Here is a 24,997-nt window from a genome sequence, read left to right as displayed (position 1 = left end):
AAATCTATTTCACCCTCTGCTATAGTGCAGTGTGCAGGTAGTTCTGAGTGCTCAGTATTCAGTTACTGATTTTCAGCAGAAGCTTGAGATTATGGGCTCAGGGTTCAAAGGGTACAAAAAGGTACATTGTTTAAAATTCTGATCATCATGGATCAAAATGAGAGCTCCAAGCATTCTTCTAATGTTTAGCATAGCATATGCCACTGCCATTCTGCAGTGGTTCTGTTCACTTAAAGTTACAACTAGTTTTTTTACAACTTCAGTGCAAATTTTATACAAGAAGTTGTAATTTTATAGCTAGACCAAACAATCCTAATGAAATATACAGGTGTATAATGCAGCACAGACAGGGATTACTTGCCTGATCTTCCCAAATGTACATGATCTTTAAGATCTCACATATGCAAAGGAAACTTAACCTTGAGGACTTCTGAGGTAATTAGGAGCTGATCTTGGCCTTCACATTTTTGTGTCTGTAACAATCAAAGTACAATGTTTTACCTCATTGTTTAAATCATTGTGTAAAACTCACGGAGTTTGGGTGTTCAACTTACATTTTTTATTCCTTCAGTAATTGGTGGAGGAGGATTGAGAATGTTCTTGCCTGACTGTAATTAGACTTTTACATTAGCTTTGTTAATGGAAAAAAAAAGAAGGATGTAGGGAAGATTATATATATCCCTGTATTAAAAATCTTAACACATCAAGAATAAGTAGAATATCATTAAACAATGACAGTGCATAATGAATATGATTTATGCAGGGTATGCACATTAATTAACTGCCATGCAGAGTGCTGCAATCACCCATTCAGTCACAGGTTAAGGTAATTAAACACTGTTCTTGCTATTGGAGAGGTTCCAGACCTTGGTCCCCAAAGATGTAACTTTGCATTCTCACTAACTTAACCGGTTCCCTTAATGAAAAATTGAAGAATTAATCCAATTAAAATGTATTGGAGGTATCACCATATATTTTCCTCTTAAATCCATTTAAACACCTGTGGGAATCAAATACACCAAAGGAAAATAATATTATAGGAGAAAGAATTGCCTTTCTATTTTGAAATTTAATCAAAACAATTTGGTTGAAAAGTCCTACGTTTAAGTAGCTCAATGCTCAGATGTGGATATTCAAATAAAAAAGGTCAACAGAAGTCTTGCAAACCTGAGGACAATAAATATTGTTCAAGCTATTATCTAGGTCCTCTTTTCCTCTTACATAAAACCTTGATATTCTAAACCTGTGAGCTGCTGACTGCTTCAGCATCTGATGTCCAGTAGTCTTTTATGGAATATATTTGGAGAAGCAAGATGGCAAAGATCCCCATGCAATAGCTCAGTGTTGTGGTTTAACCCCAGGTGGGAGCTCAGCCCCACACAGCTGCTCATTCACCTCCTGCCCCAGTGGGATGGGGAAGAGAATCAGAAGAGTAGAAGTGAGAAAATGTGTGAGCTGAGATAAAGACAGTTTAACAGATAAAGCAAAAGCCATGCACACAAGCAAACCAAACCAAGGAATTAATCCCCACTTCCCATGGGCAGGCATGTGCAGCCATTCCTGGGAAAGCATCATTCTGTCACACATAAAGATGACTTGAGAGCACAGACACCATCACCCTGAATGTCCTCCCCTTCCTCCTTCTTCCCCCAGCTCTACGTGCTGAGCATGGCACCATATGGTCTGGGACATCCCTTGGGTCAGTTGTGGTCAGCTGTCCTGGCTGTGTCCCCTCCCAATCCCCTGTGCACCCCCAGCCCCCTCACTGGTGGGGTGGGATGAGAAGCAGAAAAGGCTTTGGCTCTCTGTAAGCACTGCCCAGCAGTAATGAAACATCCCTGTGCTATCAACACTGTTTCCAGCACAAATCCAAAACACAGCCCCACACTAACACCTGTGAAGAAAACCATCTCCACCCCAGCCAAAACCATCACTCTAGGAAAATGTAATTAACCTGCACAAACCACTTGAGGTTTTTTGTGTGGGTTTGACAATGTGAAGAAGGACAGAGCCTTCTTTGTAGTCCAACAGAGACAGGTACCAGCAGGAACTGCTGGTGTGCAACACCCTTCAGGCTCTCTCTGTGACAGTTGTGGCTGGAGCTAAAAACAACTTCTGTCTAATGCTGCTTTGCCTGGAGTGTTCTGAGACTAAAGAGAAGAATGGTGACACCACATGTAGCCAGCAAATGATCCCATGAGAACAGAGACTGGAAGTGCTCAGCCGCATTTTTCTGACTAGCATAAAATCCTCTTGGGAGGAGGATGCCTGTACACTCACCAGACAATCAGGAAACCCATTTCAATCAATACTCTACAAAGTAAACCATCTTTCCATTCCTATGGCAGGACTCAGACTAGATAGAGCATTAACATTTCAACATTTGAAGTGTCCAGCCTTACTTTAAGGTGAGGTATTTTTTTTACATATTCTTCATTTTCTTCACCTACCTTTTAGGAGGTGTTTTTAAAGGAATAGAACATTAAATCCTGCTGTTGCTAAACACTAATATTTATTTTGACAGTGGCAGTGACACACCAGGTATTACCCACACAAATGCATTATTTCTGCACCTACAACCTTATTGTTCAAGTTGTTTCTGGTGGATAAGTTGCCAGTGGTGTAGGTGGCAGCTAAAATGTAAAGTCCTCACACAGACCTTTTTCATCCTGTCACAGCACTGACAAAGGATCAGTGCACACACAGTACTGAGCTGAGTGTGTTAAGCTGCACTTTCCAGCAGTGGATAGAGGCAAATGTTGCCTTTTATTGGGCATCAACAGATTTCTGTTTAAATTCTGTTTTAAGGTTCTTTCATATTCTGTTTATTGGTAATAACAAAGATGAAATGTAACAAGTACATCATTTTCTAGATCTTTCCTTCCTGAGAATCAACTCCTAATAACATGGCATTGATTAGAATTCAGAGGTTCTTGTTATAACTGCAAAAGAAGAAATCTCTCCTTTGTTATGAAAACAGGGATTTCAGAATTGTTTACAGACAGCCTAAACCCTCCGATGCACAGCTATACCTCTTCACTCCTTACCAGCATCCTTGCTTTTGTTTGGGAAATAACAGGAGACTGTTAGATACTCATCAAATTTATTTCACCTGTACAATTGTCAATGAAGTATCCCTAGGGATTCCACACTGTTTCTGAAGTTTAGCCTCTTTAATATCTTCATAATTATTCAAACTGTTTTCTGCTAAGACCCAAAAATTCCAGAGCATTTGCAGCCTTGAGTTTATCCTGTAAAAACAAAACACACATATATGTTTGTGCTTAACTCCTGTTTAACTCAAATGCTTTTACCTGTGCTTTAAAAGGAACTGCTGCAAAGAACTGAAGGGTCTCTTCCAGCCTTTGCAAGAATCAGTGTACTACACTGATTTTTCAATGTTTTATCTCAGGTGTGAAACCAGAGTTAAAAAAACCCAAACCCAAATGTAAAGATCATACCTTCAGTTTATGGTCAAAATCATCCATTGAATCAATCAATTTTCCAGGTTCCAGTTCTCCAAGTGGAAAAGGGTAATCTGTCCCCAAAATAACTTTGTCCTGGTAATAAAAAAACATGGTACATTTTGTTGAGACATTAAACAATAGAATTGCAAGTGCCTTCTGGAATTTATAATAAACCACAGAAAATTACATGTTAGTATTGGACTGATGAATTATGAAATTAGATATGAAGATAATAACTCCCATTAGGAAAAGAACAATGTTTGAAAACAATGACTCAGGAGATTACTGTGTGAATTTAAGCTTGAGCAAATTACAGGTTATTTGTTAATCATTTTTGTGGTGTCTAACTGAAGTTTGGTGTATTTTTATTCTGGTACACAGAAAGTTCAAAATGAAAATCATAGAATCATAGAATTTTAGGGGTTGGAATGGACCTTATAGATCATAAATCCCCGGCCCATGGGCATGGGTGTATGTTGTTCGGGTGGATAGGAATTTCCTACTCAGATCAATTTTCTCTACGTGGTGCTGGTTTGAAATGTAACAAAGAGGCATCTACACTGCTCATACTGCTTCTGCAAGTAGTTTGCCTAAAATGAAGTGATTAGTCCTGGTTAGGTGTTGCTGTAATGAAATGGCCAATAAAGGATACAGAGAATTTTTCCTTCTGATATTTGACTTACTCATTGCCTGCTCTGCACTGTTGTGGGCAGTCCAAAATGTGTATGAGACTTTTTGACACATTTCTTTAAGATTCTTGGGAAGTTCTTCCCCAAAGTCAGAAAAGATGCTTGGATTTGCATCCCTGAATTTGAAACTTTTGACTATATAACACACAGACACACACAAACTTAACATTATATATGAGTGTGAAGAACATTCATTAAAAAATACAGAACAATCAAAATTATCTGTTGTGTGATACTTCAAAAGGTGTAATAATGGCAATGTGATACTACTGGAAAGGTCTGGAAAACACATTTGATGAGGAAGGGCTGAAGGAATTGGGGTTGTTTGACCTTGAGAAGAGGCAGCTCAGGGGTGACCTCATGGCTCTCTACAACTACCAGAAAGGGTAGATGGTCTCTCCTGCTGTGGCTGCAGGGAGAGGACGAGAGGGAATGGTCATAAATTGAGGCAGGGGAGATTCAGATTAGATGTTAGCAAAATTTTTCTCCCTGTTAGGGTGGTCAGGCATTGGAATAGATTGCCCAGGGAGGTAGTGGAGTCACCCTCCCTGGAGGTGTGTAAGAGGCATCTGAGTCTGACACTGGAGAATATGATTTAGGGTTCAGGGGTTCCAGCAGTGACAGGTTAATGGTTGGATTTGATGATCTTAGAGGTCTCATCCAGCCTTGATGATTCTATGGTTCTATGATTCTACTTAAAGCATGGTGCAATGTAGAATAACTACAAACACTTAAATTAAAAGGATTTAATTTAACTCATATTCAGCCTCAGATAAAAACTAAATCTCATTTACAAAACTTCATGTATTTCTGGAAGTCTGTAACTTTCTTTAGCTGTCTTTGGGACTTGGATAATAATTGTGCATTTGAAACATGTGCCTGAGAATATGAATGACATAATATGATTTGTATGTGAAAGCAAGTCGGTGAAAAGAAAATTCAGTAAAAATCTGTATACAACATTCCTGTTATCAGAGAGGAAAAGAAATAGGCAGGACTTCAGGAGGGCACATTGTTATATGCTCACTTTTACCCTGGAATATTTCCCCATTTTATCTACCTTTTAGATAGTGACTGCATAGAGAGTATATACGGGGACATTGCACACTGCCAACTCTCTTGATTTTATCAAAAGTCTGTGTTCCTTTAAGCTTCATCTCCTGCAGACATGATTATCTGAAAACCATTAAAAATACATGTTTTTAAATGTCTCCTGAATTTGAGGCCAAGCTGCTGAATTTGGGGCACTTGTTATAATGTTTGACCTCGGTTACCAATACTGAAATTGAGAGAAGAAAACATCATTCAGTTACTTTCTGCAACGGTTTGGTTTTCTTACTTGCCAAATGCTTTAAAAAAATTCACTACCCTCCAGCAGATGTCAGCGGAGAGTCTCTGAAAGAACCTACACAAACCCTCAGCCAAAATCCACACAGAAGAAACGATTCGATTGTTCTGTCCTGTATTGTTGGAATTCATTATAGAAGACTTGGCATAAGATTAGAATAGCAGCATTTATACTATCTGCCTAATAAATCAAGTTCTCAGTGTAGATTAAACAAAATATATTTGGATGTGTGCACTTTTAAGCAGCTAAATATATTCTTTTCTTTATAATAAACACCAAGACGTTTTATTCAGATAGGAAAAAACAAGCTTACAACCCCCCAACCAATAAACACACCAGGTTTATATGAGAAAATGGATTTCTAAGTAAAGGAGAAAACACAGAATTTGCCCAACTGTTTCCCAAGCAAGATTAAGTAAGGCAGAGATGGTTTGTACATCCTTGTTTGCATCTCCTATATACCAGACCAGAAAGAAATCCCACACCCTCACTGGAGTAATAGATAGATACATTTTTCTTTTCCTCTATTTGAAAGTATTTCAGAGCTGATCATGTGGTTTGTTCATTAAGAGTGAAAAAATAAGAGCTGCAAATGAAGAAGAAAAATTTAGAAGCAGCATTCTTGCTGTGCTACTAGTGATCTTAGGCTATTCAATTACACTCTCTGAGCTTCAGTTTGGTACCCAACTATAAAATGGGGATTGCAATATCTGTCTTTAGCAACCAGCCTCAGAGCATCCCTGTGAAGCCTCTGCAGGTAAATAACACTCCTAGCATAAGAGATGTCCTGTTATATTATTCCATAATCAGCAAATTCCATATCAGAAAAGTCAATTTTCCCTAGAAGACTTGTAGGTCAATTCCTTACTTAGCACATCTCTCCTTTCAGAAGGGTACATATGGCTAATGAGTAACCTCAGTGGACTCTTCTACTCAACAGAATTTTTCTCATACTTATAGGGACACAACTCTGAAAATGAATCTCAAAGGGCCTTAAACATGAGTTTTTCCTCTTATATTAGTAAAAATTGTATTTGCCTTGAATCTCACCTTCTCTGCTACCATCAGGATACAGCCCAAATAAAGGCCAGATTGCTACAGACAGTTCAGCTCATACTTCTGGCCAGAGAATGTTTTACCTTTGGGCAATGGCTCTGGAGGGATCACCATGGGGAAGTTTTTGCAGAGATACACTGAATCATTTAATCCCATGTCAACTCAATTCTTCACTTTTTAGAGCCAGCACTGTTAGGGATTTTGTGTTTGTTTGTATTCACCTCATGCTACCTCATCATGGAGGGAGGGAAGTACCACAGCAACTTTGCAGTCTTACAGAATTCTTTCTCAGAAATTTCTGCTTCCATTACCTGGGATAGGCTCCAATTAACCTGCACTCAAAACTAAGAAGGGATGAACTTAAAAGCACGTGACTCATCAGAGCTGTCACTGGATTTTAATATTCATAAGCTCAAAGCCAACATGTTACATTCTGGTGCCAGGTAGTGGCTGTTCCCCGAGGACACAAAGCCATGTCTAAGCACATCTTTGTGCACAGCTCTTAGCTATACTCCAGAGAGCTGTCCTATTTCAAACCTTCAGCTTACAAATTTACAGTGGCATCCTCAAGACTAAATCACATTGTTTCTAGCCCAGCATTTATTAATCTTATATGTGTTATTCTGCCAACACACAACTGCCCTGAAAGCTCTGAGATATTTGATGTTTCTTTAAGCATCCGACTCATGGAAAGGAATTATGTGAGAATATCAGCTTTCACTGGAAAAAGAGTGAGCATTTGAATCTTCATGGTTATAAAGTAAAGTTTGAAAATGTGATGTGAATGGGTTTTTTCAAGGATGAGATGCCTTAGGCTATGAAAAAGAGAAAGAAATTTATCCTGAGTGTTAAAAGCATTTACATTTTGGGTATCTTGCTCATGACTTTTCAGCACTGGGGTTCCACCTCGTGTCACATTGCTAGAGCTCAGAATATTCAGAGGAGAATTAAAGAAGGCACCAGCATCCCATTTAGTATGCTGGCCAGATTTATTGTGTTAAGAAACTTAATTTCAGAAGTCTGCTGACAAAATAAACAAGACACCAGAGAGGCTATTGCTCAGTGACTTTTAGATTATCGAATTACGATCCATAATCTCTCTCTCTCCTCAAACAACTACATTTCAGTTGCAAAGACTAATCATGATTAAGGGCCAGAATCTATGTGTAGCTTCTTAGGATGAAAGGAAGAGAAATTAAAGCATGGTGCAAAGACAGCAGCTTTCCCACAACAGCAAAAGCTTAGAGCAGCCTTGGGATGCAGAGCTGACTAAAGCAAAACTGCTGAGACTTGCATGCTACATGAGTCCAAACAGGAAAAAAGTTAAGTTCATCAGCAATGGACGAAGCATCCTGTTGTACTTTCCCTCCTGCTTTGCTCTTGACATCTACAGCTCAATGTAACAGATTCAGACCAGAGTCTGTGGGTCTCGTCCATGCTGAGTCACACAGCTGCTAATTTACCAAGGTCTTTCTAACAATGGTCTCTCAACATTTTAAAATGGGTAAAAAGAAGCAAGTGACCTTGTCTCCTTGCACAGGCAATTTAAAATTCAAGAGCGACTTATCCCTCTATACTATAACTGCATGTGGAACAAAAATATAGTTAGGATGAACATGGTCTAGATTTGGGGAGATTTCTCAGAAAAGGAGGAAAGGAAATTAAGTGCTGAACTATTACTCCATAAGCCTTAGGATGTCTTGTGAAATGGAAGTGCTCATCAGATCCAGAAAAAATTTTAAATCTATTGTAAAGACTACTTAAACCCACTTGATTCCTCTAAGCTACAGCAAGATTCAAAAGGTAATGCATAGCAAATAGTCCTGGGCTGTTGACCATGATGTAGTTGCTATTTAGAGGTTTGTAACAGAAACTAAAAGAAATCAGTATTGGGCTGGAGCCCTAGTATTTTGTTAGTAACTCATCTAGTGCCTATAACTTCACCCCTGACACAGAGATGGCAAACACCAGCTGAGTTAATATTCACTGATGTTACAAGACTTTTCCAATAATAACAGCTTATTAGTAGATCTTTTGACAAGTAAACTCACCTGGGTTTTATCTTACTTGTTTCTAATGTAATTCCATTAGAGTTCTAATGGAAGCTCCATGGTAGTTTCTTTGCACATTTTATGGGGCTCCTTCCATAAATCTATTTTTGGTTCATGGTGGATTTAAGAAAGAAGATATTCTGTCTCCTCCCCTTGGAGCTGTAGAGTTATTGTATGCATACATACATATACACTTCAGAAAAGTTTCTATAGTATTGTTTCAAGCTGAAGCTGTGCTGACATGTTGAATTTTTCATGATTCTTCAAATGCAAAGTTTTCCTGAAAGGCACAGGTACTGTAGGGAAGCTGCAGGCAGAATTCCAATCTCAAAGCTACAGATTTCCTGTGCAGCACAGACTGAAACCCCATGGATTTCAAAGTGTGTGACCTGGGCTCAGAGAACCACCACGAAGAAAGGAATAATGCTGCATTATTTGTCTCTGGCCTAGGCAAGTCATTTCTGTACCAGTTCCAGTGCAGATTTATTGCAGTAACCTGTTCACACTGTTATAGATGAAAATGGGAAATCATCAGAACCTTTTCTGTGTAAAGAAGACATTTGACTGAGCTGTTTTTGTGAACTTTGGTCACACAAGAGGCCACATACTATGTGAGCCCAGAAACTAATGCATAGGAAACAGGAAAAAACTCGTAGAGACAAGAAAGGCAATGTCAGAGCTTGTATTTCTGTTTTTACTATCTGGTAGGTATCTGCCTGCTGCCTGCAGAGACTCCATGAGGTCCAGAGACCAGGACCCAGTTACAGGTCTCTTGCTGATTTGTAGTGATCCATTAGAAGTTGGCAGGAGTGATGTCATCTTCAACCCCTTCTTGAGCATTTACCAATGAGAAGGGATTATTTGAATGTTTCTGGATCTTTCTGTCCCGTGCTGTACCTGATGTAAACAGGTTGCTAAACTACAAAGATTTCTTTACTCTCTTAACAATTATTTTTGCAAACCCATGATGTTTATTGATCTCTTCAGGATAATCACAAAAGCTTTTTTTATTACTGATGTTCCTCTGCCTATAACCTTCCAAATGGAAAGATAATTCGATTTCTTCTAGTATGCACTTATATTTGAAAATGAAGCCATTTGAAAACAAGGCTCCAAACAAAGCAGCCTTTGCTTGCAGTCCCATCCTGAACAAGCTTACAGAAGGAACTAACTTCATGGAACTAAGGTTCATAGGGCATGATTTCCTGGATTAAACCCACCATTTCAATAACTCCACTCAGTAAAAACATAGCATCAAGGCAGAACCCCATCAGTTTATAATAGCTCAGGTTCTGATTTCCCTGGATGAACATGCTGTCTTCTTCCTGCTTTCTTCTTCTTTCCTTTTGCTGTTTCAGAGAGATTTGAATAAAGAATGACTCACCCCTGGAAGCATTAAAACTCACCTCTCCTATTACACTTGTTAGCAGCCTTAGTGCACCACGATCATGGACAAGAGAGTCTGTGTAAAATGAACCAAGGTATTTTCTTGGATCCACCTTATTATCCATTGCACACAAATCAGGGCGTACATTGAATCCATGGGAGATTCTCCCCACTGTGTATGGAAAAGCTCCACCTGCAAGAAGTTGTTTTAATAACAGCAGGTGAAAAAAAAAGGAGGAAACAAAGGCACATTATCAACAGAGATCCATAAGCTTTGCTGTCAGCTGTTTAAAAAGAAAGTGCTCTGCACCAGCAATTTTTTATTCCTTCCCCTTCATTAGCTTCTTTCTCTATTTTCCTCATTTCTTCACTACTGTGATGCACAAATTTCTCCTGCTGCTTCCTTGTTCCTTTCCTTAAATCATCGCATGTCCCCTTCCTACTTTTTTCCGTTAAAGTCTATTGTAACAGTCCAAACACTGGTTGAAACAGGCTACAGAGTATTCATGCAAGCAGCTGATCTGTCAGACTATCTTGTTTGGGTAATAGTACTCAGCTGGTGGCAGGTTTCAAGTGATAACCCTGTTAGCTGGGATACTGGAGTTTCCCATGGGACATTACTCACCTCCATGTGCAAAGCAAACTTTCAGTTTAGGAAATTTTTCAAAAATTCCTCCCATAATCATGGAACAAATGGCCATGGTTGTTTCTGTTGGCATGCCTAAGAACAAGACCAGTTTAATTGTAAGACAGTTTTACTTTTTAAACTTCCTGTTTGATCTTTCAAAAGTTAGGTTCATTTTCTCCCATTAGCCTCGAGCCTACTGAGAAAAGAATAGTTGCAGTGCAGTTGCCAAAGGTTTCACCGTTGTTCTATTAGAGGGACACAGAGATGAACTTTAATTAACTGAAATGAAGACACAGGATTTGGAGCTAAAATGTTCTGAATTCTAAGCTCAGTTTTGATTCTACACCATCAGAACAGCTGACAGGCAGGTTGGGTAAGTCCTGAAATACACCATACAGGCCTGATTCCCATTAATCTAACTCAAAGATAAGTCTGGAATATAGCAGGTTGTCTACTCTTACACCATACAGGCCTGATTCCCATTAACCTAACTCAAAGACAAGTCTGGAATATAGCAGGTTGTCTATTCCCCTGTGCTTCAGGGTTTCTTTTGTGTGGAAATTGGGGCAGATATGTTGGTGGATATTCCAACACAGATTTGGGGTTTAGTTATGACATGATGCCAGTTCCTACATTTTGGAAATAACCTACCTCCTCTTTGCTGCTGGCTGAGTTGGATGCTCAGTGTTAGGAACATGACAGCAATGTGTGTTCCCACAGCAGACCTCAGTTTCTCAGCACACCCAGCTTATTTTAAATATCATGCCATTTAAACACCTAACTTCAGACATCCAGCTTGGAATTATGAATAGAGTTCCCCTCTTTTATGAGGGAAACAATACCTATCCAGCTCAAAAGGTTGTTTTTCATGAATGTTTTACCCTAGGCTCAGATGTAAATCCTTATTGAGCTTAGTGGGAAAATATTTTATTTATACTTTTTTATGTAAATGCAATGTTTTTATTCTCTTTTTAAATCTGTGTTGTTGAGCCTGCTCTGATTAATACTAAGTGATACTGTTTTAAGGTAATGCACTGGTGATTGGGACACTTAGATTTTCCAGAGTCTGTTGCAGAACATATATTATCTGTATATTGTGTGTGTTTTTCAGAACTGGAGGCAGTGCAAAACAATGCCAAACAAAACAATGCAAACCAGAATACATGAGGGTGGAATCAGAGAGAAACGTTTCTAGGTAGCAGTTTAGCCCTCCTACAACTCAGTGTTGTCCTGACTTACCTAGCAGATGGGGGAGAACAGAAACTCCATAATTCCCTATATCTATGGAGAGATTTCAAAGTCCATGTTGTATCAGCTACAGTTGATGTAAAGTTAGATTTATTTCCTCTCTGACCAACCTATTTCTAGGAAATAACACAAGAAATTCTAGGAATGTTTGGTTTTTGCGTACTCCTTCATTTACTCTTGTTATTTTTGAGGAGCTTATTTCCCAGACAATTCACTTTTTCTTAGTCATCTACTCTTTGTATTTAGGGACAAAAGAGAATATTATATCCTGTTGCTAGTCTGAATAAATTTAATTCTGAGTACCTAAAAGTCAGACAAACCAAACAAGCATGAAAACAAATGGCTGCTGAATTTACACAACAGACTTAACCTTAAAACTTCATTTAAAAACAGGAGGTTTGATAGAACAATCATGTAGTTTTGTTTGTAGCATTACCTTTACAGCAATCTTCTGGGCATAATCCAGTGCATAAATGTAGGTTAAGCAAAGCAAATATGCACTTACCTATGAGCCAGGGAAACCAATATTTGGACATCCTCCCATCTATTTGCATGTCCCAGGGATGCACAAACAGGCAGCAATTTAATTTTTCAGCAGCCTGCAGCAAAAAGAAAAAGTCTAAATCTTGGCCAATCATACAAAAATGTTTCTTAGCTCTCAGTCATGCTTTAAAATTATCCACAAACTGTACTGAACATTAGGACTAGTAATGAAAATAGGTTCACAAGTAAGAACTATGAGCAACACTTTGTTATATTTACTCCTCACGGACATATCCTGAAGTTCTCACTCAGTTTCGATGTTCATTCTGTGACTACAGGGTTGGAAACATGAATGATAATATCTTTTTAGTAAGCCAAGTGTTCCTCAGATAATGCAGTACAAAATGCTTTTTAGCTATGTTTGTCAGCCATCCTGGAGTCTAAAACTCCATTCAAACTAACCTTCTTTTGATTTCATTACACATATGTAGATGAATTATCACAATCTTTTATAGTTCCATTTTAGGATGGTTTTGCAGGATTGTTCCAGCTGCATTCAGGAATTTTCATGGAGTTGCACTACATTTGTCTCCTTTGGCCTTCTACCTGTCTTAAAAACAAGTTAAAAATATTCCTAACCCATCCTAAGAGTTTGAAATCTGGCTGTATTCTGCCCAATCTCCACACAAGTATATAAAGTTTTCCAAAGCTATTGACAGCTTAGGAAAGGAAAACAGTAGAACAATGCAGGATGCTGATTCTGACTGAGTAATTTAACTATGTGCTTAAATTTAAACATATAGTCATCAGAGCCATTCATATGCTTAAACAGGATTTAACAGCTTCATTTTGTCAGATGTATTTCTGGACCTCTTGTTGCTAAGGAGATTATCACACATTTGAAAAATTTGAGTTTATTTACCCATACAAGCATAAATAAAGCTGCAACTTTTGGGTTGTAGGGAGTAATTCCCATCTACATTTGTAAACTAGAAGTAGCAAATCAAGAACTGGCTTGGTAGACTGACAAAGTTCATTAAATATGGCTTAATTTCACAATCTGTATTATCCAGGGATGTTTCTAAAAATGATGAAGGTTACTTCCTACATGTGTGAAACATAACTGGAGAATGTACAGTGTAAGAGAGAGATTTCTGTACAAGAGAGACATGGAGTTACTGGAGAGAGCCCAAAGATGATGAAGGGACTGAGCATCTCTCCTGTAAGAGAGAGCAAGAGACAACTGAGAGGGGACCTCATCAATGTCTATAAGTATCTGAAGGGAGGGTGCAAAGAAGATGGAGAGAGGCTCCTTGTGACAGCACCAGAGGCAGTGAACACAAACCAAAATACTGGGGATTTCCTCTGAGCACCAGGTTACCCAGCGAGATTGTGGAGCTTCCATGCTTGGAGATATTGAAAAGCCATCTGGGCTTGGTCCTGGGGATCTGGCTGTAGGTGGCCCTGCCTGAGCAGGGGCTTGGACCAGCAGAGGCCCCTGCTGACCACAGCCACACTGTGATCCTGTGAATGTGGGTGTCTCCAAGAGTGCAGGTTGATAACTAACTGCATATGACCATAAAAACAAACAGTCCATCTGCTGCACCAACAGAATTCTTGAATAGATTAAGCATCCTGAAAAATAACCTCTATGGATCAATTTCGAGCTGACAGCTCTAATAACTTGTGAAAGAGATGCAGAATGTACATTGATTAAAGCCTCTAATTTAGACAAATGACCTCCTCATCTGGGCCTCAGGCTATTGAAGAAATGAAATCTATAAATTCCTTTGATAATCAATACATTTGGTTTGGAACTATTAACATAACTCCATGTGGTACTTTGGCTCCATAGGTATCTCAGATTATCTCAGGGAGTTTTATCAATTATTTCAATAGGATTGGACACAGTAACTTGAACTCAAATGCAAACAGTGCAGAAATGCTTAATTTGATACTGCACTTATCCTCACAAACCAAGAAGGCAACTCCCCAGTGAAAACACCTATAATAAAAGAATTTTGCTATTCATTGTTATAAAATATCTTTCATAATGTTTTATGTTGTATTATAGTCATAATATTTTATAATGAATTATCATATATAATCAAAGCTGAATCTCTCTGATCACTAAGCAGATTAGAAGGCTCAAACCATGACTGAATGTGTTCCAAGATATTTTTAGAGAGAATTCCATAGCAAGGAACTCTCCCAAAGAAGGAAAAAAACAGTTACTCACAGCATAAATATCGTAGAGCTCTGGGGCATTCAGGTCCCACTCATTGACATGAGATCCTATCTGCACTCCAGGAAATCCCAGTTCATTCACACAGCGATGCATTTCCTTCACTGCCAGGTCTGGAGCTTGCAGAGGTAATGTGCCCAAGCCAATAAACCTCTTGGGGTACTTTTTCACTGTAGCAGCTAAGTCATTATTTAATATCTGGGCTAGATCTAAAGTATCCTGAGGTTTGGCCTGGTAAGATATTAAGCAGAACAGTACATTAAAATATAGTTCTCAAATGTTATCACCTTTGGAAGATATTGAATAAATGTCACTGCAAACAACTTAGAGAAGGTTTGAACCTCAATTTGCTTTATAGTCCTGAATAGTTGGAAACCAGTAGGGCTAAAAACTGCATTGTTTTAAAGTCTCTGGGTGCAGTTCTGCTTCTTGTCTTGAATATTTTATCAATTGCTCTTGCCTTTGCTGCTCAGGATGAGTGTAATACAGCCCAGGTTGCTGATGCACTGAAGTACCTGGTTTTCTGTGTAAACCAGTTCCCTGTTTTTGTTTATCCCAATGCAAAAACCTCAGTGTATTATTTTTAAACATAGCAATGAATATTTACTCTCCTAATACTGGAGCTGAAAAAACAGAAGTAAGAAAAGTGAGATGCTGGAGCATGAGAGTTCTACAGAGAAAACTTGAGTGAACTTCTCTAACATTTAGAAAGAGGTAAGAGTCATAATTCTAATAAGGGAAGTGCAATGTCCGTACAATCAGTCTCTATTTTTCCCCCAATACATATTTAATGGAAAATATTCCCTTAGACACCAGAATAAAATCTTAAAGAGATGTTACTCAGCAAGAAATTCTGAGAATCAGTGGTACCACTTACATGAGGGCTGAACACAATGGTTTTTAATGTAACACATCTGTTTACATATAGCATTTTGACCTGTACATGTCACTAAACAGTCAAAAGGAGAATGCATTTAGAACAGCATTTTGTTATGATTTATCTTCCCTTTCATTTCTTTGCTGCATTCAAGATCACCATGCAGGGAACACATTAACTTAAATCTGCTACTGAGTTTAAAGATTCAAAGCATTCTAGGTCAATGAGTCCCATACCACATTTAAAGGAAAGTGGGACAAGGCCACAAATATATCTTTTATGGGTTTTGTTTGCATGAGAAAATATGAATTGATGCCTAGTTTTCATGGAATCTGTACATATATGTCTACTTGCTAACCATGGATTCATGTTGTATAAATCTTTCTCTCCATTTCCAGCTACCCCCATAAGATCCTGAGAAGAAATTCAGTTGTTGTCTCAATCTTTCACAGTGGAGCTTTGCCAGCACACCCTGATGTCTCTCCTGATACCTGGACTACTTTTTTGCCTTTTCTTTTTCACAGCAGAACAATTCCCAGTTTACTTCAGTGGCCTAGTCATTACTTCAGTCCCCTAATTTATAGGAACATGCATTTATATTTTAAAAATTCTGCTACATATGAATTACAAGATATGCTGTAGCAACCTACCCAGTAGCTGAACATTACAGGGACTGTGGAGAGGACTTGGACTGTGACTCCTAAGCAAGAAAAAACAGTTATTAATATTTCCTTTTTTTGTTTGTTTGTTTTTTATAAAATATTACAAATAAGAAAGCACTTTGGTTTGAGAGGCAGAAGGTAAAAGCTTTAAAGGTAAGAAAGATTGATTTAACAGTGACATAGATTCTTTATTTATTTCAGGACCATGGTAATAAATCTTGTAGTGTATCAGCTTATTAGGATTTGAATATTTTTGCTGAGTAGAAAGAAAAATAACACTTTCATCCTCATACTAGATTATTGGTGAAACTATTTTGATTTGAGAAGTATTTGGTATGCACATGTACAATCAACTAAACCAGCAATTTAATATTTCTCTCACATAAATAAACGTGACATTAAACAAACAGAATACAGTGACTTAAGTTGACTTTGGGGTCAGGTTTGTTACATGTATTTAATAAAGAAGTGAATTAGCTAAAGATAAACAACATTATGTTAACAATGGTCGTTAAACGATGTTTTCCCAAGTGTTCCCCCAAGCTATATTGTGTTAGGTTTCATTCATCCTGGGTCTGGAGTACTGAGGTTGGAAGTATGAGAAAATCTGTTTCCAGAAATAACTTTGAAGTTACCAATAAAGAGAATTAAGTCCATGTTGTTTTGTTTCCGTTCAAACAAATCTACACCATAACTTTGTGTGTGACAGGTTACAGGAATGAAAACAACAAACGTCACAGCTGAACAACAAAAGAAACAACAAGCAATAATTAGGATTTGGCTACATAGTTACATGCAAAACTGTATTTGTAGAAGTTTATTTCAGGTCTGATTGTAATATTTATGCAAATATTTTGCTATGCTTTAAACAAATTTGACTCGGTTGTTAGCAATGGAACTACTAAACTAAAGGTGGCAGAAAAAGCCCTAGGAGAATTTCTTCTAAGACAATGACCTTGCCAAAGCACTCGAATGTTTAACAAAATGATTCTCAGTATGTTAAGGAGGAAACAAGAGAGGAAGCTGACTCAGGTTCTTCAAAATCTGGCTAATATGTACAGCAGCAGTGCCTTGGGGTTAAGAATTAGGTCTACAAAATCATTTCTACATCAAAGTAGAGGCTAAGCTGAATTACTATTATCCACCAATGTGCTACTGGTCACTTGATGAGTATATTTGAGAACATTCATCATGTTTTCCACAGTAAGTGTTGTATCTGGTTTCAATCCATTTTAACACTTGTGAGCAAATTTAACATAAACCTTACAGGCAGGTTTCCAAGCTGAACATTCCTAGACATTAGCTTTAGGAAGAACAAGAATCAGCCCAGAAAATTCTCTACTTTATACCTTCTTCAGAGGGATTCACAAAGGAGAAAATAACAAGGAAAGACAGGCGAACTGAAATATTTTCTCTAACAAAATTGTGCCAATTTGTGTCACAGAACTGCGATGTTAGTTACCTTAACAGTTGTTTTATTGAATTGTCTTGATAGCTTGTTTCACTGAGTGGCTCAAGATGCAGGTTTCTATACCAATTAGACCCAGGACATATGATTATGAGAACTAATTGAGTGTCTTTGGTCCATTGGATACCGTTTCTTATTACTGGCAAGATTTCTTGGGCATTGCACAAACAAAGCCTTTCAGCACGAGGCTGTAAGTTATCTCTCTGAGGTAATAGTCACTTTACAGTGACTGGTTCTAGTTTTGGCCAGCTGGGAGACTCCTTGCATCTTTGTTCCAAAATTATGCCATGTCTGGAGGCTAAATTTTTGGGTATAACCTATCTCAGTCTGTGTTACAGAAAACAGTCTTTGAACTAAGATCTACAGCTTTGGAAACCAAAACAGAGTAAATGTGGCCCATAGTCTTTATCCTTAGCTGAGCAGTAAGAGGGAAAAACACTCAGATGTTTGGGTTTTTTTACACTTACTTGGCTGATGTCTGCAGTGCTGCAATACAAGGGGACATTTTTAAGACACAAGTCACCAGATGGTGCTGTAACACACACGTTTATATTTTTACTTTTCTAACCAAGCAAGCACTGTTTAATTCGTGGAGAAATACTGTGGTGTTTGGTTTATGATACATTTTCTTTTCTGAGGAGTTACTGCAAAAACATGAAAAAATTGCTCCTGTGTTTTCCCTTGGTCTACAGCAAATAGATGGGGCAGAACTATTGTGTAGAAACTTGCCATTAGTGTTGAGGGAAATATCTGAAAGGGAAGGATGCCCAAAGGCTCTTTATGATCCACATTGTAGTTCAATGACTTGGCAATCCCCAAAATCCCTGAGCTAACTCAGAGAAATAGCACAGTCTAGTCAAGTCATGATTCTACGATTCTAAGGCAGCACATTTCAGAGTTTGCAAAGACATTTTGGCACTCCCATTAAATGTCTAATGGTTGGAGTTTGAAAAATGCTTTTCCAGGGTGAAAATGAGCTGAAGATTATCTAAATTGTATTTACATTAATTGCCCACTAGCTGGTGAGTTCTCAAAGTGGAACAAAATGTTATGTGTTGCAGTAAACCTCCAAAAGGAGAATGACCCAACTTGTCTCCTAACATGGAACTGTAGACTCACTTAGGTTGGAAAAGACCTTTATGATCAACAAGTCCAACCATTAACCCAGCACTGCCAAGGCCACCACTAAACCCTGTCCTCAAGTGCCACATCTAGAGGTGTTGTTCCAATGCTTGACAACTCATTCAGTGGAGAAAGATTTCCTAATATCCAACCTAAACCTCCCCTGGTGGAACTTGAGGCTATTTCTTCTTATCACTTGTTTCTTGGGAAAAGAGACTGATATCCACCTGGCTACAACATCCTTTCAGGTAGTTGTAAAGAGTGATAAACTCTGGGAGAAGGAAACAATAATCATAAAGATGCTACTCTTAAGAGCTCTTCAAAGTAATTCAGGTGTTGGAGAACATATAAACGTTGTGTCTACTGAGAAACTGATGTAGGGAATGTTCAGTTCTCAATCTAAGAAAAAATATTTTTTATTAACATAATATTTCTCTCACAAAAGCAATTTGGAATTCAGTGTTAATAAGAACTAACAAAAATAATTGATCAGACTAGAAGTTCCTTCTCTTATTCTCAGTCTCCCATTTTACAAACCTATTTTAGTGGCATGTAAGTAACTTGATGGAAAATGAACTTGCAAATTTGACATCTGGTTAAGTTTCTTTCTAAATCAGGAAAACTCTTTTCTGGGAAAGTAATTGTAGCACTTCTCTAGGCTCAGAGTCCTCTAGCAAAAACACAGAATGAAGTCGAAATGTCTAAGCAGAAAAAAATCAATTAGAAAAGGAAACAAACCTACAAAAATCCTATGAGTAAAAAGAATATTTTTAACATTTGGAACAAAAACGGAAGGGCTCCTCTTCTATGCAAATCACTTCTACAGCTGAAATGTGCATTGCCTTTGCAGGTCCAGGATCAGTCATCCTTACTTATGCCAACTAGTTCCTTTCTGCCTTAAAATCTCACTAAAATTAATGAGTTCATGTGGGGAATAAATCACGACTGAAAATGAGGAAAGTTATGGGAACATGTCGCATCTGAGTCCAAAGCACATCAGTTTTCACTGAATTTCATCAGATTTAAACTCATGAACCAGACGTTAAACCTTTTAATGTTGCTGTTGTTACTGAACACTGACAGAGAGGTTCTATTGTTTGAAATGAGACACAAAGGTTTCACTCCTTCCACAGAGGTACCTGACTGGTCCATCTCTTTAATCCGTACTTCTGGGTCCCAGCAGTTCTCTTGAATAACTCTAAAAACCTTTCCATCCTTCATCATCTTTGCCTGTCCCTGTGAAATGACATTTTCATATATTATAAATGTGACAAAGTAGTACATGCTAATTTATAGTCACCTGAGTATATTGTGCTCCCTACAGAAATTCAGTGACAGGATTTTGTTCTTTCATTTTTATGCAGGAGATATTTTTAAACAAAGATTATTTTTAAAACAGATACTAATAAGCCAGTCACAGTTCAGATTTAATTCTTCATAATAAAATTCTTCACAATAAAAAATCCCCCTTTCTTTTGCAATGCATATCACTCCACATTTATTTGGGAAAGAGATTAGGTACCTTAATCCAAGTTTATCCTCAAACTTTTGACCTCAAAACAATGCTCCAGTTAAATCTGTGCTAAACTTTCCCTTTGGGTATGTATGTGTTCTCTGAAAGTCAATAGCATCACAGTGATTCCAATAACTACAGAAATAATTGAACAACTCAGTTAATTTCAGTCCAGTTGTTTCATATCACCAGTGATACTGAGACCAAAGGAGACCTATTATGTTGCCTACAGATTACATTTTCCCCTTGGGAAAAAAAGAATTATTGAAGAATTTATATATGGCAAAAAAAAATTCCCCAAACAAAACCTAAACACGATATATTCATGACCTGAATTAGTGTAATACCTTTCCCAAATGCCACCAATACCCAAACTTACAAAGTTCAAAATAGTATCACAGTCATGAAACTTAGTACTATTCCTTTATGAACACGGAAACTTCTTAAATTTAATTTTGGCTGATTTGCTAGTTATCCAGAGAGGCTGAGTAGGCACAGTGCCATCACAAAAAGCAAAGTAAACTCTGTTACAGCTGGAGGTATCCACATGCTTCCATGGATTTGCAAAAACAGACACAACAGGATTTCTGTCAGATCACACTTGCACAAATTGATGAGATACAATTCATCAATACTGGCAAGCTCTGAGTATTTCTTGGTTGTTTGAGGCTACTATAGGGATAAATGGGAGTGGATGACAGTCAGAAGATGCACGTGATGCTGTGCTTTTGGGTGGGTAAGTGAGGTCATGCAGCAGATGCACTGGGCAGAGAACACACTCCTTCGGCAGTTAAAAATTGAAAACCACATGAGAAAGCACAGCAGCTCTTCCTTCACCTTCACAGTAAACAGCAGCTAAGTGCAAGGCTGTCTTCTGACCCTCTGAGGAAGGGAATTCTCTCTCACTCCAAAGGCTACTTTATTTCTCCACACAAAATTGATTATTTAGGATCCTGCCTATTTTTCTATAGAGAAAACCTGTTAAATCACAATATTTGCTGCTAGTGTATACAACCAGAGTGGTTTCTGTCCCCCTCTTCTGAGAAGTCAGGCTGCTCTTAACCTTGAATTTGTTATTAACTTCATACATCATTGACAAATATACTGCCCTAATGAATATTTTAAAGCTCTCCTCAACAAATCTAACTGTGCTGCCTTGGCAAACTGTCAAGTTACTTGTTAGCTATATCACAGGTTGTGAAAATTACTTGAAATATGATTATATATACTTTTACATAGTCCTAATCCTCTAGTAAAATACTTTAGGTTCTTGTAAAATTGGTTTTCCAACTTGACAGAAAGGTTTAATCTAGCCATACACTCCAACACATTAAAAGTTTAGCATGTTGCTGCAGGTTGTCTAATAACAAAAAAGATAGCTGGGGTGTGAGAAAAAGGCAGAGTAGAACTGAACATTGCATGACATATGAATAGATTGCATGGACTTTACTGTTGTATTCTACATTATCCCATTCTAAGTATTATCTGACAGTTAATGCTTTAATTAATTAATGTGGAAATTAAGAGAGATTTAAGCATTAAGTCCAGCAGGCAACTAAAATTATCCCATCACTAAACTACTCAGTCACATCCCAAGTTGCATTTCTTTAAACATGCATGTAATTATTTTCTTCCAGTTTGACCCTGATGCTTCTTCACAGAATGATAAGAGAAGCTTTAGGATTTATTTTTTATTAATCTTAAGAGTTAACATCCCCAGCTCCACATATCTGAACAGGATTTTGTTTTGCCATGCACTTTTTTTCATGCAAAATTTTCAGACAGAAAACAGCTAGACAGGATTCTCTGTAGAGTGTATAAGGCTATTATTGACTTGCCACAAAGTTCTTTGCAAACTATTTTTAGTAAGGAATTTTAGCATCAGACCTGTAACAAACACCTAAGCTGTTAAAAAGGTGTCCAAACATTCTCTCTTTCCTACACCTACCACGTATCTCAGAAGCTTTGCCACACACACTTTGGTACCGCAGGTGGCTTGTTCTTCCCTCCTGTGCCTGACTACACTTAGATTTCAGCATAATATTTGTTTGCTCCTCATTCTTGGTTCCAACCCTCATCTTCCATGGTCCTTTCTCATAAGTGGTTGCTAGGCATTTCACAGCACAGCCTTGAATCTTATAGAATGGCAAAAGTGTGTATAATATTAGGTTGCAATAAATAGACACAGTATTGTATCTATTTAACCAGGGTTGTGTTTATTTAATCAGTGCTCAGGTTTTGTTTGTGTGGGGTTTTTTTGTTTTTTTTTTAAGTCAAGGTAAAATTATACACTATCACAAAAAAGAATTATTTTGTAAAATGACAAGGGGATGAAGGGATGACTAGTTCTGTTGAAATGAACAGGCATTATATATTTACAGAATCATAGAATTTCAGGGTTGGAATGGACCTCACAGATCATCTAGTCCCAACCCCTGCCCTGGGCAGGGACATCTCCTCACTAGATCAGGTTGCTCAAGGCTCATCCAGCCTGGATTGAACACCACCAGGGTCGGGGCAGCCACAGCCTCCCTGGGCAACCTGTGTCTCACCACCCTTAGAGTAAAAAACTTTTTTTCTGGTATCTAACCTAAACTTCCCCTCCTTCAGTGTGCTGACACTCTTTGTTGAGCTATTTGTGCTCCTAACTTTGCAGCTTTTGTCTTGCAGCTTACGACATCCATACTGGTCCTTGCGCTCTTTTTTATGCAACCTCTGTTGTCTTTGTGGTTTTTTTCCCTTTAGTATCTGGCTAGTACCTTGCATTGCTTTTATCCCTTCCCTATCTGCACAACTCACAACTTTCCTGTGGAAGGCAATTGCAGAAGAAGTTTTTTAAGTTAGGACACGCACACACGAAGTAAAGTGAAAAGTGAACTAAGGTCTCCTGAGACATCTATTTAATGCCATCTTTCAAAGATTGCTCTTTCCAGAGGCCAATGCCATTTGCAGTGACAGGCTGTCCAAAATTTCCTAGGAGTGGGGAGCTGACAGCTCACAGGAGGAAGGTGGCTTCCCGTGACAGTGTTTGAGATAGACAGGGATATCTGACTGCCAAAGCTGTTATATGGTAACAGAAGGAACATCTTTAAAACTAGCCAGTTCAGCTAACCAACACAGTAATATCCAAAGGGAATTATTTTGCTCTGTCAGCCTTACCTCTCTTAGATCCTTGTGCCCTCCTGTAAAAAACTTCACTACTACTGGTAATTTTTTAATTAAAGAGACTGAACAGTGATAAAAGGTGAAGTAAAATCAGACCCAGTCTGCCCTTCACTGGCCAATAAACCTCAGACTCCTACTTTTTCTACATAATGGGCCCCAAATCTACAGATTCTTCTCACTGTTCTGCTATGTTCTCCTTGTCATGAGGTTACAGAAATTACTCCTTCTCAGTCACTCAGATTTGAAGACATTTTTGCATCTGAGCACTTTTATCAAAAGGCCAGTTCCTTTTGGCTTTGCTTCTCATACAGGTAACTGCATTTAACTTAAAACAAATCTGCATGTAATCTGCTTTGTGCTGAAAAAGAAGTTCTCAGAGCTATCCATTCCAAGTGTTAAAATGAGATAATGATGATGGATACAGGTTTATACAAGAGAATATGAGTTTCATCTCTCCAGCAAAAAGTTCTGCTGAGGTATATTAGGACTTGGAGTGATATTGCTTCATAGCAGATAGACCTCTAGGGAAATCTGTATCAAAGACAGAGCCAATCTCATTGCCACTTTGCTTCTTAATAGATTAACTGTGAGTCTGTATTTCTGATGACCACACAAGATCAGCTTAGAGCAGTAAACAGCCCAAACCTTGCAGTGATGATCCAGCTGTATCCATCCACCATAACCATATCTCTGTGGAAGAAAGAAGAACAAGCCAATGCTAGTTAGCACTCTGCAATCACAACAAAAATTGCAGTTCCTACAATCCAGCAATATCTCAGTCGGGAGAAACACTTAACACATCTGCTCAGCTTTGAGCCTTGAGCCTACGAGAAGCCCTACTGGCTTCAGGAGAAGTGCTGAAGTTTAACTGGACTGGAATAATGTATTGTAGACCTGAACTTTAAGCTCCCAGTTCAACAACATATTTAAATAACTGATTTCCAGATGCTTAAAGTTGCTCACTATATTGAGGTTCTAACTGGAATGATTTTAACACAGAAAGAATAAATTAAGCAGTGTGAAAATTGAGCTGGCAACTTTCCAATCTGTGATCAGTTAATCATTAGCACAAAGATGCATTGATTCCACTTTTCAGCTTCCATGATTCAGCAGCAGGACTGAAGGTCAGCCTCTTGCCTATTAATATTTAAACAGCCAAGAGAAGCTAAGAGGGAGAAGCTTAGATGCTCATTGATTCTTCCAGAGGGATTCAAAATTGTTCATGCAAAACCCCCAAAACCTACATAAGATGCTGATTTCCTTTTACTTTCATAAATCACCAGATTAGAAATAAATGAAAGCTTGAAATATCAGGCTGAAAACCATTTTCAGAACTCCTATTTTTCTGTAAAGAAACATTTAAAAGGAAACCAATTAAAAGCAGGCATTTCTTTCACTAAAGTGCAAACAATTTGGATAGAATCCTGAATTTCCTGTGACACCAAATCCTTGCTTAATGCCACTGTGAACTTTCCTGGTGTGTAGGCATCAGAGCCTGCAGCCAGTCAGAGGTGTTGGTGACTGAGGCTATGGGGGTTTTGTTTAACTCTAAGTGTATATTTTATTTAAATTTATACATTTATAGATAT

The 24,997-nt window shown here is 38.1% G+C and overlaps 1 protein-coding gene across 1 annotated transcript; it reads right to left on the bottom strand.

Moving 5' to 3' along the window:
• Positions 1 to 3,084: 3,084 nt before the first annotated feature.
• On the bottom strand, positions 3,085 to 24,098 carry ACMSD (aminocarboxymuconate semialdehyde decarboxylase; the record flags this gene model as incomplete). The annotated part of the gene is made up of 9 exons (XM_009079812.1): positions 3,085 to 3,251; positions 3,462 to 3,560; positions 10,018 to 10,190; positions 10,623 to 10,718; positions 12,379 to 12,472; positions 14,596 to 14,832; positions 16,129 to 16,178; positions 19,870 to 19,966; positions 24,054 to 24,098. Coding segments are annotated over 9 exons (954 nt in total), but the record flags the coding sequence as incomplete, so codon positions are not given.
• Positions 24,099 to 24,997: the final 899 nt, after the last annotated feature.

Source organism: Acanthisitta chloris, unplaced genomic scaffold, assembly GCF_000695815.1.
Source record: "Acanthisitta chloris isolate BGI_N310 unplaced genomic scaffold, ASM69581v1 scaffold17978, whole genome shotgun sequence".
Lineage (NCBI taxonomy): Eukaryota > Metazoa > Chordata > Aves > Passeriformes > Acanthisittidae > Acanthisitta > Acanthisitta chloris.
The sequence above is the reverse complement of the archived record's forward strand: the minus strand, read 5'-3'. Positions and strand labels throughout refer to the sequence as shown.